Here is a 14,725-nt window from a genome sequence, read left to right on the forward strand (position 1 = left end):
CCTTGAGAAATCCTAGAATGTAGAGATAGTGGTTCTAGAGGTCTTTGCTTGATCATGTAGTACCTTTGAGATGCTGGACAGGTGGGTTGTTATCACTGGTCCGTCCTTTTCCCATCTACCTCCATATATTGTGTATTCTTGGACGTCCTCTGGGATTAAGCAGCATCGATGATGCACCATGGATTGGAGTTCTTTGGTAAATAATAAGTTCCTAGAATGTTCTCAGGTCTCATAGGAGATTATGTCCCTGACTTGGATATTATGTCCCAGTGGCTTGAAATTATAAACTACTATTTCTTCAAAGTCTGTGTATTACACAGAACTTGGTTATAACAAGTAATTACGGTGTTGATTTGAACAGCAGTGGTACATGCACATCCACAGAAACATAGCAATTGCATGAAATAAAAGCTTCCCTTCACACAGAGCAGGACAACCAGGCTTTTACATTATTGTTGTCTCCAAGATTTTGGCTGTTGTGTGAAACACCATTGTATCTTGTCTAACAAGTTTCCCCCTGCTTATGTGAATAAAAGGAAATAATCTAGTGCAGTAAATGTGTCAGTAAATCACACCCTTAGGAACTTTGGAAACAAAACTTTGACCATGTAAGCTATCATAAGGGCAGGCCTTTGTATAAGAATAGAAATTAATCACCTTTATGTAATGTTTATTGTCTCTATTTGATATGTATAGAGAAGAAAAATACAAAGTGTACACTCCAGTGAAACAGTTATGCTGTGAATACAAGGGAAATATGTTCTTTTAAAGCCATCTCTAGGCATTGTCTAGAAGTAAATATGTGACAGTAAGTGTAACGGCAAAGAATATTTATTGAGCATTTACTATGTGCCCGGTCATTGTTCTACGTCCTTTACATGCATCATCTCATTACCAGGGGCCCAGCTATATGGTTTAGGTACAGTTCTTATCTTCTCTTTATTCCAGAGAAGACTTAGACCCAGGGAGGTAAAAGAACTTGTCCGAGGTCACACGGGTAACATATAGAAAAGCTGGGAATTGGACCCAGGCAGCCCCAGTCCAGACTTCACATTGACCATAACCTGAGTGAGCCTTTGCCCACATGAAATGCTCCCTCCAAGAGGAGCTTAAACAAAGACCACCCATCTAATTTGCATTGTTTGGTCGGTCCAGCTGGATGATTTGTCCTACAAAATTTGAAATTGCATGGCATTATTTATATGTAGGGTTTCGATAACAGGAATCTAAGCCCAGAATTTCCCACGGTTTTATTCTATCATCTTTGCAGTTGAGAACAACCTCTGTCTTCACAGTTGAGACATTTTTATTCTTTGTCTCTAAATTAACACCGCACAGAACATGACTCGTGTGTGTGTGTGTGTGTGTGTGTGTGTGTGTGTGTGTGTGTGTGTAGAAGCTGCTTTCTTCTGGATTAAATTGTTGCAGCTTGGCTGAGTGAGGAGAATTCTCCCACTCACCGAGCCCACAGCAGACATGTTAGGAGAAGGCTGCTGCTTACAACACACCCAGACCCGGAGGGGCAGGTGACAACGGTGTGCGCCCAGCATCTCTGGAAGGGTCTCTGCAGATGTGTACGGCCGCTGCTGCTTCCTGCCGTCAGATTCCCGGAGCCAACACCCACCCACTCTTACAGCCTCTCTCTCTCTTTTATTTTCAAGGAAAAAAGAAAGAGGCAGACGGAGATAGAAGGCAAGCGCCAAGAGCTGGACGAGCAGATACTTCTGCTGCAGCATTCCAAGGTAAGCAGCTGATCCCTCGAACCTGTCTGTTATTAGACATGCAGATCACACGCCAGGGAGCCGGGCAGAGCCTGCCCTGGGTGAAGGCGCTGCCGAGGGCTGCACCAGCCCTTTTTCATTCAGTCAGGAAACCATCCCTGGGCTGTTCTTGGGAATTTCTCAAATTCAGGGCATTGTTACACAGCCTTCCAATTTCTGCAAGCCTGATGAGATGATAGGGTGCCTGTGGACCGGTTTAGGGGGTGGGGTGTGCCTCCGAACTGTGGTGGTTATATATAGAAATTGGAGGAGAATTTCCACATGGTGGGTGAGGCAGAGTTCCGGAGCTATATCTGTAATCCATAGGTGCTGTATGTGTGTGTGCATGCATGCAGAGGTGATACATTTAACATAGTGCTCTTTATTAAATTTAAAATATCAATCTTTTCTGTCTTGATATGGAGGAGAGGGAGATCAGAGCAGTGTGGTCTGATAAAAGAGCAATGCTGTGCATGCCAGATTATGTATGTGTTTTATTTCTACTTTAATAGTTTTCAAAGTGTCCTATTAGAGCACTGTCAAAAGATAGTATTGAAATGATTTGACTTGGTTGGTTTTCATTGCACCACGGGGAAGAGAGAGGTGTTTATTTATTTATTTTTCTTTAAAACAGAATGCACTTAAGCATTATAATTGATGGCAGCCCAGGAGAAAGCTCTATCACCGTCACAGGGACTCCACCGGCTGCAGAATGTTGCTTTCTGCAGGCTCAGAGAATAGTGTGACCAGTGGCCAGCGGGGCGGTGCTGCTGGCTTTTCACTGCCCCTGGCTTTTTGAGAAAAGGCTTCTCTTGCTCACCCCAAGTTGCCGTGACATTGCATGTAGAGAAACTGGATCGCTCAGAGGGCTAGTTGGGAAGGTGGGGCTGACTCTCAGGGTGATGCTAGATGTGGATTATTTGGACTTTTTTTTTTAGCAAGAGGAACCTTTACAGTTGCATTTCCCATTCTTTTCTAGAAGACAAGGTTGTGCTAAATGAATCCTCAGAATGAAATCATCAGCAACATGATTTTAAATAGCAACATGACCTAAATCTGCTTCCCATATTTATCAGTTCACCGTTAACTTGAACTAGAGAAACGTGTTTAAAAGGAAAGAAAGCAGCACAGTAGTGAAAATTGCCTTTTTCTCTCTTACTGCTTATCATGTAAATCCATTTATGCACCTTTCCTTGTAGGAAGCTTTGCATGTGTGCTGTATGCCACTGTTCTTTCCTGACATGTTCCTCAGGGAGGACTGGGGGCCGAAGTTAGCATCTTCTTTTTACAGAGAGGTGTGGCTTAAGCTTACTTCCCAGAACCAAGTGAATTGTTCAAGGTCAATCTGGACAGAGCTGGGTCTCTGGCTCAAAGTACAGTCACCTCACTCCTGATAAGAGACCAAAATGTACTAAACCTCAGTGAATTCTTGCTTAGAAGGTGAACTTTTGAATAAGAATACTGAAAGAATGAGAGGATGTTTTTGACTAGACAGATTCTCTCCTCTTTCAGCTCAGTGAAGTTCTTTGCATCTGCATTCTTTGAATCAAAAGTCAGGCAATAAACATATGTCAGAAGATCAGGTTTCTTTTGTCTCACTTCTCATCTTTTTGGGTGTCAAATAAGATCCTAAAGATTCATTCATTGCTGATCCAGTCCAATGTTACAGTGTTTATTTCATATTTCATCTGTCCGCTATCCATCCACCCATTCATCCAGTCAATAAAAATAACAGTACAAATGACTTAGTATTGCATAGGAAAGCAGTGAGATTCCTTCAAAGACTTGGAGACAAGGGAATAAGATAGTTCTCTATGGTTATCCTGGTAAAATTTTCACACAGTTGATGAGATTGACTATTTGAGGAAGCACATGGCACTTTCACCAAGGTTACCTTCCCATATCTGGGGAAAAAGTATTCGAAATGATGAAAATTTAATAAATGGAGACCAATGCAGTATAATTTTCTCTTACTAGGAAAGGCTTACTAGTGAGCCTTGACCAACAAAAAAAGAAAGCTCAGAGATCTCAGTGTGGTTTATCAGGTGTTACACTGGAGAGAGATGCCAGCTCTGGGAGGTCCCGAGTTTCTCTGCCCTGGTGAGATTGGGTGAGGACAGTCTCTAGCCTCGCTGCAACACAGGTGGAACTCCTTCATGACTGCCTCTCTTTGTTCCCAGTCCATCCTCCCCAAAATGATAGAGTTATTTTACTATAAGGAAGGTGGTGCCTGACTGAGACATATGATCATTGCAGGCACCAGAAAGGAATAGCTTCTACTTTAAATCAGTTAACTGTGGACTGACCTTAAATAGCATGAGTCATCTTCCCTGTGATCATTCATTTTGGAGCTTGGCAGCCTCACCTCTGGATGGTAGTACATTCATTGAGGTTATAGCTCCCCCTGGGCTCTTGGTGGAGACCCAGCCAGCATCCTGGTGGCAACACAGCAGCCATGTCATCCCTTTGTCCATCATCAATGACGACTACTGAAGAATAGTCATCACTGGGACTTACCCGGTAGTCCAATCTTTAAGACTTTACCTTCTAAGGCAGGAGTGCAGGTTTGATTCCTGGTCAGGGAGCTAGGATCCCACATGTCTCAAGGCCAGGAAAAAAAAAAGCATAAAACAAAAGCAATATTGTAACAAATTCAATAAAGGTTAAAAAATAAATAATCAGTTCAGTTCAGTCTCTCAGTTGTGTCCAACTCTTTGCAACCCCGTAAATCACAGCACTTAAGGCCTCCCTGTCCATCACCAACTCCTGGAGTTCACTCAGACTCATGTCCATCGAGTCGGTGATGCCATCCAGCCATCTTATCCTCTGTTGTCCCCTTCTCCTCCTGCACCCAATCCCTCCCAGCATCAGGGTCTTTTCCAATGAGTCAACTCTTCACATGAGGTGGCCAAAGCACTGGAGTTTCAGCTTCAGCATCATTCCTTCCAAAGAACACCCAGGGCTGATCTCCTTTAGGATGAACTGGTTGGATCTCCTTGTAGTCCAAGGGACTCTCAAGAGTCTTTTTCAGTGCCTAATGTGTGTGTGATACTTTAAATATATCCCCTCAATAATGACACCAAAGTAGATACTACTCCCCCTGGGTTATGTGAGAAAACAAGCTGGTGAGATCAAGTAGTTTGCCCAAGAATGTAGAAACTCTAAATGGGGGAGCCCAGTTGAACCCCAGGACTGTCTCCATAATCATGCTTTCTCCAGGAGACTCTCTTCTTCAAATGAAATAATTTGTCTAGAGAGACGTCAATTGTGCTCCTCAGTGTCTCTTTTACTCTAAATATGTTTTCATGGGCTCTGGAAAGTTTGGACCATGTGGAGATATGCTGCAGTGATGATTGGTAGTTTCTTGAAGTAGAAAATAGGTCAATAATTACTATTTATTTTACCATTTTTCAAAATCCCAGATGTGCTCTTAGGGAGAAAAAAATAATTAGTGCAAATTTAAATGGGAAAACATTAGAATTTGATTTCATTTTTATTAAGATATAATTCTCATTATCAAAGTCTTTGGATGCTTATTCTTATGCCATGAAATATGAATTATTTAGACATTCACTGGTCTCTTGTCAAAGCAAATAAATAGAATGTAAGGCAATCATGTTGATACTTGTATATTTGATTAATATACTTATTAATTGCAATAGGGCTATATAGTAGCTCCACAAAATGAAATATCATTACTTTTTATGTGAATGACAAGCAAATTCTATAAGGCGATGAAGGAGGTGTTGAAATATTAGCTGCTACAACCCAGTGATTAGGAAACCTCTGGATATCTTGAGGTCCTGGTCAAATTAAACTCAGATTTCTTTTTATAAGATCCTTAGATATATTGAGTATCTAATATTTGTGCTTAAGAATTTCTAAGAAATGCTCATGTATGGGACCAGCAAGCAATTTTAATAGATATATTCTTTTTCCTGATTGTAAAAGAAGAAGTGTGTAATCATTTCAAGAGTGAAATTTAAAAGTACAGGAAAATATAAAGCAAAAACTTATCAATTGTCCACTTACCACCCAGATATGATCCAATGTATTTTTATAGAGTAAGATAATGGAGCCCTTACTATAGGCCTCATCAGCCTGTGAGTAAAATGAAATTACATTAACATTAGTATCCAAAATTCACTAACTTTGATCTCCGTTTTGATTTTTGTATATGGGTTCTTTGAAGTTCTTCTACAAAACTTTATAATTTGTATGAACTCAAACTCACATCTAACATTCACTTTACAATTTCTGACCTTGATGTCATCCTTGGAAAGAACATCTCCATCTTGAACACTTAATCTATGATGTTTCTTCTGCTTCAGTAGTTTGTCGACTAAAATCTAGCATATATTTTCCTATAAGAAATAAGGTAGGAATAACTTTACTTTTCCCTGATGGTGAGGCAGTTGCCTCAACATGATTTTTCGATTAATTCATCCTTTTCCCCACAGATTTAAATGTCTTCTTTGTCATATACGTATTTCTCACTTACATTCAAGCCTGCCATTTATGGATTCTTCTTATTCCATTAATCTGCCATTCCTGTGCTAATTTCATTCTCTTTAATCCCTCTAGCCATTTAATATGTTTCATAATATTTCATGCAGCAAGAGCCATCACTATTCTTCCTTTGAAAAATTGTCTTGGCTTTTAACTCTATGGACACAATTACTTATTTTTCTTGTTTTTATTATGTAACTCGTGATCATGTGAGTTTAAAACAGTAAATCACCTATTGGATTGTACCAGACAGACTGAATTTAATATTCCCTTTGCCCCTTGGTTGAATTGCCTGAGATTTGTCTATTTCATCCGTCATGTCAAGGTCCCAGCAATAGCAAGCCGTCAGTACGGATTGCCATGTGAATCCTTTTGGGACTGTCACACTTATAAAGGTTTGTATGCCACATCAGCAGGGTCAGAATCCAGTTGCTCATAACCACATCTTCAGTACGTAAGCTGCCTTTGCATTATTTATTCATGAGCAGGGACACTGACTAGAGTTCTCTTCTAAATCCAAGCTATGAAAAACCATGTTTTTTATATTTAAAAAACCACAGGCTTTTCTCTCCAGAAGACTGAATGAAAAAACAAATCAAAGACGGACTTGTGACCCTGTGAGATATTTATGATCAACACACTCCAGGGTCATTTGCTGAGAAGCCTGAAGGTATCAGGAGCCTTGCTTGCAAAGACATTACGATTGTGTCTCTCACAATTGTGAACCATTCAAACCGTTTTTAGACTTTTCTTGGTTTTTAGTCTGTATGAAAAGCCAAGTTCAAATTTGAAAATATTGACCAGGCAGGCAGGGTACATGGTGTAAAGGAACTTGTAATGTCAGAACACCTTTGGGAAGCCGAGTTCCCTGAGACCGGCCCACTGTCTCATTCTGTTAGATCCCCTCTTCCTGTCCCCTGCTGCTGCTGCTAAGTCACGTCAGTCGTGTCCGACTCTGTGTGACCCCATAGACGACAGCCCACTAGGGGGACACAACTCAGCCGGCAAGAGAGCCACAACTTGATACACAAATTGCACCACAAGCTTTCACACCTGATTTTATATTATTAAACAATGCCCCATAAATTTTAAGTACTTTTTAACAATACTTTTTAATCTTTTAAAAAGAACACATTAAGATGGACTGGATATTAAGTGATCTTGGGAAATTTTATAATCAATCTGCAGTTGCATAGAAAATGTCCTTATTTTTTAGAGACTCAAACTGAAATATTTATGGGTGAAATGTCCTGATGTTGGTTATTTACTTTAAGAGGCTTCAGTAGAAAGGGCTTCCCTGGTGGCTCAGACAGTGAAGAATCCACCTGCAATGCAGTAGACCCAGGCTCAATCCCCGAGTTGGGAAGATCCCCTGAAGGAGGAAATGGTAACCTACTCCAGTATTCTTGCCTGGAGAATTTCCTGGACAGAGGAGCCATGGAATTCCATGTCCTGATATTGGTTATTTACTTTAAAATGCTTCTGTGGGAAGAATATATGGGGAAATATGACAAAATGTTTGTAATTGTGAAATGCACATGAAATTACATAGGAATGCATCATCTAGTTTTTTCTGTTCTTCTGTATGTTTTCAAAATTTTTAATCATAGAAAATATGGGAATCAGTCCTTCTGGTGGCTCTCTGGACATAGGGTAGGAGCAAGTAGGGGACCACTGATGAGGGGCAAAGCTAAGACAGAGGGGCCTTGGAGGGAGAGGACGGTGTGAACTGAGAGGTATCGTCAGTCTGTTCTCTTTGCTCATTCCCACAGTCTAAAGTACTTCGAGAAAAATGGCTGCTGCAGGGCATACCTGCTGGAACCGCGGAAGAAGAGGAAGCCAGGAGGCGGCAGTCTGAGGAGGATGAGTTCAGAGTCAAACAGCTTGAAGATAACATTCAGAGGTAGGTGGTTTCCAGTCCAGGGCCACATGCTGTGGCTTTACGGTGCAGCAATTGCCATTCTCCTCTAGGTGTTTCTGAATGCCAAAACCTTTCCCCAGCGCTTTAGAATTATCTTCCTAAACAGAGTATGTACACTGTTTCCACTGAAACTTTCCCAGATGATCCAGAATTTTTACTCTGAGGACTAAGTATTGTATTGGGCTGTCACATAGTATAGTGGTGTCTTCATGGACCAACTAATGTGATGAGCAGCTTGCCCCTTCACTAAATGTCCCCCTTTTGAGTTCTGTCAGCTCTTGCCTTTTTCCTTCTTGAACTCAGGCTGTTAGCACTTAGTCTGTTGCCAAATTTACTACCTTTGAGCAACTTGAAGTGGGAAATCTATAGCCAAGGGTCTTGGAATTGAAACTGACAGTCCCTCTGAAGGCTGTGTGCCTGTGCTCTAAAAGATTCACAAAGTATAATGCTCAGAGGGTGCTCTGTGGTCCTCAAGCAGGTTCTGAACATTTCAGTCTAGGAGATAAGTGACCTTCCTGTATGTCCAGTGTCTAGCCAGACTCATACAGAAGCAAAACAAATATAGGTTTCCATTTGGGATTTGTAGCCACAGCAGGTCCCAGGACACCCAGCCAGAGATGTGAGATGGTGCGGAAGATGGTGAGTGGAGTTGCCTTAGAACAAAATCTCCATCTCCACCTCATCCCCCAAATTCTGCCAGAAATCTCACCCTGGAGAGTGTCTTCTCTTTCTCCTGGGGTTTTGAACTCTTTTTAAAATACAAAGAGTGATAGCTAACTTGCCTCCAGTCATTTGTACCCAAGATTGAATGAAGCTGGTGAGAATACCTTGGGGACCCCAATAGCATCACCAAAGGGAAAAGCAGACTGACTATAAGGTCCCAAGGCCTTGTCCCTGCTTTACTTGATCCCTAGGGCCCCTTAAAGAGTTCTTGGAGCAGCTTGGCCAAGCTTTGCTTATAGGGGAAATCTGCTAAGAAAAAGTGTATATGAGATGTGTGTGTGTCTACATACATATACATACACAAGCACATTTTTCTTAAAATATAAAGGATAAAAGCTAAGTAATATATGTATACATATATTTAATATTGGAAAGGCTAAATTATATATTAACATATATATATATATATATGTTTCTGTGTGTATGTGTAGGATTGGCTGAAAAATTCATTTGGGTTTTGCTATAAGATGTTACAGAAAAATATGAATGAACTTTTTGACCAACCCAATTATTTATATATATATCACAAGAAGAAAATTTAATTATGTGAATGCTGACCTCAAGCTTGTGAGGATAAGTACCTGCAGGATCCCAGAGAAAAAAAAAGGGATTTTTTTCATGTTAGAAGCCCAGACGATAGAAAGAGGAGGGGACAGAATGAGTGGCTCAGAGTCCTGAGCTTTGGGGATTGCCTCTCCTCAAAAGTGGCTCAGCTTGCTGCATCTTAGACAAGATGAGGGAGCCAAGGATAATGGGAAACAGCGACAGTAAGTTAGAGAGGAAAAGACAGCTCTGAGAATTTTTTTTTTCTTTTGAGAAATGGTTTTGTAGGAGGTTTGTTTTTAAGTCTCAAAGTGGCAAGTCCATGGTGCTTTCAGCTGCAATAGCATTTGAGACCATATAGCATCTCTTTGTCTTTACTCTCCTTAAAAGCTCTAGTCCATTTCCTGTCTCTTTCTTGCTGGTTTCACGTAATCAGGACAGATGGGTCTGGCACCAAGTAGATGCCCCATAGCTGTTTGCCGAATGAAAAGACTGGGGCTGGGTGCACCATGCATCAGGGGACCTGCCTGGCAGAGGGAGCCTGGGAAGCTACTTTCCAGTCCAAGCTGGCAAAACCCTAGGAACCAGTGACTTGGGCACAGCCTAGTCACAGCAAGAACTGTGGTTCGGGCTCACATGGTACAGCATTATACTCCTGAGGAGTTCCAGGCAGGATGAAGAAACAGAGATGAAAATTGCAGGCCCCCTCTGAAGTGGAGGGAGACCGGGTGCACACAGATGGGCAGAAAATCTGATTTAAAAATCGTTTTTTAAAACCCAGATGTCTTTTCTCACTGAGCCCGTCATGTACATTCATGTCATGTAGTAGGTGTTGTTACAGATGGAAGGCAGACAGGATTTCGAAAGTAGGATAAAACTAGTTCTATAACCTTTTCTAGTTTTCTTAATTGGCATCAGAAAACGTGGTCTTCAGCCACATTGGCGGTTTCGCTTTGACTTGAATACAAATATATTATTGTTCTGGCCCAGTAGGTAGTAACTCTCACCTGTCAGATGAGCCATTACAGGTGGAAGTAGAGTCTTAAATCAAGACGCAGTTTTGGCTAAATTAATCATTGGAGTGAGATATAAGAGTGAGGGGCTGGTTTGTGGCTCAGGTGGGCATGACCATATTCCAAAAACAATAAAGAAAATCTCTTTTCATTTTTTGAGTAAGTAGAGGAAAGAGCTCATTCAATGCATGCAATCTCCTGGAGGCCATTTGAGAGAGAGATTTCCAAGCCAGAAGGAAAGAAATCCTAACAGACTAAGGGGCTAGGAGTGGGGTGCTTAGGCCTAGATTCAGGGGCTATTTCTTTCTGCCATAATCATGACTTTGCTGGACATCGGCCAGATGGGCATTGGCCATTCACTGGGGGATTAGCTGTGGTCCTTGGAGCTGCTTTTCTGTAGGACCTGGGCTGCCAGTGCATCGTTTCCTCCTTAGGGCCTCTTGTGGGAGGAGCTTCTCCCTACCCTAGATGTCAGTTTCTGCTTCCCTTCATCTTCCTTACATCTTCTGTCTTCTGTGGTGTTTAGCATCGCTAAGCTCCAGTCCCAAGGGAAGAAAGAAAAGCGCTTTTCCCCCACTCCTCCCTTAAAGGATGTTCAGTCACCTGACACTTCCCTGAAGTCAAACACTGGTTCTCTCTCACATTCTTAATCCCTTGAACTGCTTTAAAGGCTGACTGTAAACTGAAGCATCCTCCAGTTTTACAGAGTCTGTGTGCATTGGCTAGCCTGGCTTTGCTCATTTTAGCCGAGTTTGGCTAAGTGACTCTAAGCTGTAGGTTGGATGAGTCTGCTCATACTTTCCCTGCACGAATGAACTAATCACGACAATTCCCTTTTATGCGAATGGCAGAGGTGCAAAGGGGCTGAACAGGCATAATGCATAGGCTTAGAACTGCCCGCGAGCCATTAGCTAAAATGGGTGGATGGCTTATCCCCAAACCCAGGTGAAGAGATGGACAGTCAGCCTTTAGTAGAAGAGTACAGATACAGATACAGTAGAGTACAGATACAGGAAAGGGTGAAAATGTGGACTCATCCTGAAATCTTCCAGAAGCGTGATTATTTCATTGAAAACTGCAAACATGAGGGAAAACTGGTCAGCAGGAGGGAAAGTACAGAAAAGCAAATGAATGTGAAAGGGGATGAACTAAAATAACTCAGGAATTCAGAGGAAAAGGAAGAAGAGAATAAAGGAAAATATGAGTGGCTTTGAAGTCAGATCTGATCTTTACATAATAGGAATCCTGGAAACTCTGCAGAACCACTAAATAAAGGAATTCCAAAGGAAAGTTTCTTTGTTTGAAACAGAACATTAATTTGTAGATCTTAACATTTGGGTCCACTTGTCTAAGTTCACCCCTAGCAACAAATTAGATTTTCCTAAAGAGATCTATGAATTCTTTTCAAATTGAATTAATACATAATAATATGAATATAATAAAGTATATTAGTACATTTGTGCTCTGAAGGTGTGTTAGTTCCTCTTGGTGATTTTGGAGTAGCTTGAAGAACCTGATGGAGCAGTAGAGGATGCCTACAAGGAAAGATGAAGGGAAATCAGGCTCGGTTAGTTTAGAACAAGAGAAGAGAATGGTAGCAACCTAACTCAGAACTTATGTGTATGTAGAATTTAGGTCACATCTGAATTCTTATGTCTGGGCCATTCTGAATATGATAAAGACTTAAAATAAAGCATGAGAACTTGTACTTAGACATATGTCTGTTTCACTAGATATATCTTCAAGAGGAAAGAACATAACCACATTTCTAATTCTGATTTGAAAACCCCTTGCAGGGCCAGTAACCATACAGGCAGTTCCAGGTTAACAGACATGTTTTCTTCCAAAATGTTATTTGTAAATTGGTGGTGGCTTGGAACTGAGAATGCTGTCTGTCTTTTAAAACTGTAATATGTGGTGCTTAGGTCTTGAGGGCAGCCCACAAAGAAGACAGGAAAAACAGAGGGAAGGAGAGAGGGAGGGAGGGCAAAATGTAACCAAATTATTAAATCTAGGCATTAGAATCACCTGGGAAGCTTTTAAAAAATATAAATGCCCAGGTCTCATTCCAGGAAATTTGGATTCAGTGACCAAGGTGACAGTGAAAGAAAGTTGCTCAGTGGTGTCCGAGTCTTTGTGACCCCGTGGATGGTAGTCCATGGCATTCTCCAGGCCAGAATACTGGACTGGGTACCTTTCCCTGCTCCAGGGGATCTTCCCAACCCAGGGATCAAACCCAGGTCTCCCACACTGCAGGCAGATTCCTTACCAGCTGCGCCACAAGGGAGCCAAGGTGAGGAGTCCTGTAATTTATGTTTTTCAAACACTGCTCCAGGTAATTCTTTTGCATGGTCAGGTTCAAAAACAATTTCTAAAATGGTAAAAAGCATAGATCATAAGTGAAATCCCATTTTAATTCCTATAAACCCCTAAGGGAAGTGAGAAGTAAACAGTGTTTGTAAGAAAATTGATTTCATCCAAACACATAAAGGACAACCCTGACCCTTGATTTCAGACTGATTTGAAGGCTTTGACTCAGGGAAATATGAACTCTGCTTTGGGACTTCTGTGCGTGCATGCATGCTAAGTTGCTTTGCTGCTGCTGCTGCTAAGTCGCTTCAGTCGTGTCTGACTCTGTGCGACCCCAGAGACGGCAGCCCACCAGGCTCCCCTGTCCCTGGGATTCTCCAGGCAAGAACAGTGGAGTGGGTTGCCATTTCCTTCTCCAGTGCATGAAAGTGAAAAGTGAAAGTGAAGTTGCTTAGTCGTGTCCGACTCTTTGCGACCCCATGGACTGCAGCCTACCAGGCTCCTCCGTCCATGCGGTTTTCCAGGCAAGAGTACTGGCGTGGGGTGCCATTTAGTTGTGTCCTATTCTGTGTGACCCTCTGGACTGTAGCCTGCCAGGCCACTCTGTCCATGGGAGTCTCCAGGCAAGAGTACTGGAGTGGGTTACCCTGCCCTCCTGAGGGGGATCTTCACCACCCAGACATCGAAGCCCTGTCTCTTACGTCTACCTGCATTGGCGGGCGGGTTCTTTACCACTGGCACCACCTGGGAATAGGTGGGAATAAAGCTGTTTCTCTGGCATTGGGCTGAGGTCTTTCCCCCATAGGCCCCATGGTGGAGCCACGCTTTCATCTGAACTTGATTAGAAACAGCCTTGGTTTGAAGTGAAAGTGTTTGTCATCAGTTGTGCCTGACTCTCTGTGACCCTGTGGACTGGAGCCCTCCAGGCTCCTCTGTTCATGGAATTCTCCAGGCAGAATACTGGAGTGAGTTTCCATTCCCTTCTCCAGGGGATCTTTCCGACCCAGGGATTGAACCCAGGTCTCCTGCATGGCAGGCAGATTCTTTACCACCTGAGCCAGCAGGGAAGCCTTGGTTCACCAAATGCAAATTGATACAGACCAGGAAAGATGGCTACTTTCACATAGGCCAGAAAATTCTACCAATTTTCAAAGGTTTCTGGCTAAAATTAACAGCACAATAGCCTTGAAGTGATGACATCAAGGTGACAGGGAAAGAAGATGAGAACTGGTCAGTATAATGGATATATTGATTGTCAAATTCTCTTGCACAGCTTTTCATGAGGTAGTGTTGGGATGGCCCAGTCAGTCTACTGGTTGTATTCTCAGCTCGATAGAAACCAGGAGCAAAACAGGGTTAAAAAAAAAAAAAAAAAAAAAGGTTGGAATCATTGAAAGAAAAAGCTGTACTCTTTTTTAAAAATTTGAATATCATATCTTCTGTCTGCTTTTCCATTGAAGTGCCATATAGAGAAAGCCCAAAGGGTTGTTTCTGGCTTGGGCCCATCACCCACCATTGTCCATGCCGTCACTGCACGTGATGGGTCCCTGGGGGCCACAAGTGAGTTTCCCATCGATGCTTTTGGACATTTTAGGTAGGTAAAGCCACACCAGCTCTGTCTATTTCACATCTGCTCCAATCAACAAGTCTTGTCATTTGCCTTGTGGTTTTCCACCTAAGATTCTTTCTTGTTTAACCAAGTTTTATTTAAGTGTTTGAAATATAATGTTAAGTTTCTTTCATTAGTGAGATATATAGGGAAAATTTGTCCACTCACCTTAGAATTACCCCCGAAGAAGATGAGAAACCTCATGCAGTGGTAAATGAAAAAGTAACAAACTGCCAAAGCCAAGGTTCTGATTCTAGCTCTGCAGCTAATTCGTTGTGTCGCTTTCAGTAAATCTCTCATCCTCTCTGGTCTCGGTTCCCTCGTGTTTTCAGTGGCA

The 14,725-nt window shown here is 42.0% G+C and overlaps 1 protein-coding gene across 8 annotated transcripts in view; it reads left to right on the plus strand.

The window, feature by feature from the left end:
• Positions 1-14,725, plus strand: part of PALM2AKAP2 (PALM2 and AKAP2 fusion) — a 511,493-nt gene that overhangs the window by 217,360 nt on the left and 279,408 nt on the right. For 7 of the 8 annotated variants that reach the window (XM_061426455.1, XM_061426454.1, XM_061426449.1 and 4 more), the window contains 2 exons: positions 1,662-1,742; positions 8,042-8,172. In XM_061426455.1, coding sequence (XP_061282439.1) covers positions 1,662-1,742; positions 8,042-8,172 — 212 coding nt within the window. Of the gene's footprint in view, positions 1-1,195; positions 1,295-1,661; positions 1,743-8,041; positions 8,173-14,725 lie in introns of those variants that run through there. The other variant, XM_061426456.1, reaches the window with a different exon arrangement.

Source organism: Bos javanicus, chromosome 8, assembly GCF_032452875.1.
Source record: "Bos javanicus breed banteng chromosome 8, ARS-OSU_banteng_1.0, whole genome shotgun sequence".
Taxonomy (NCBI): Eukaryota; Metazoa; Chordata; class Mammalia; order Artiodactyla; family Bovidae; genus Bos; species Bos javanicus.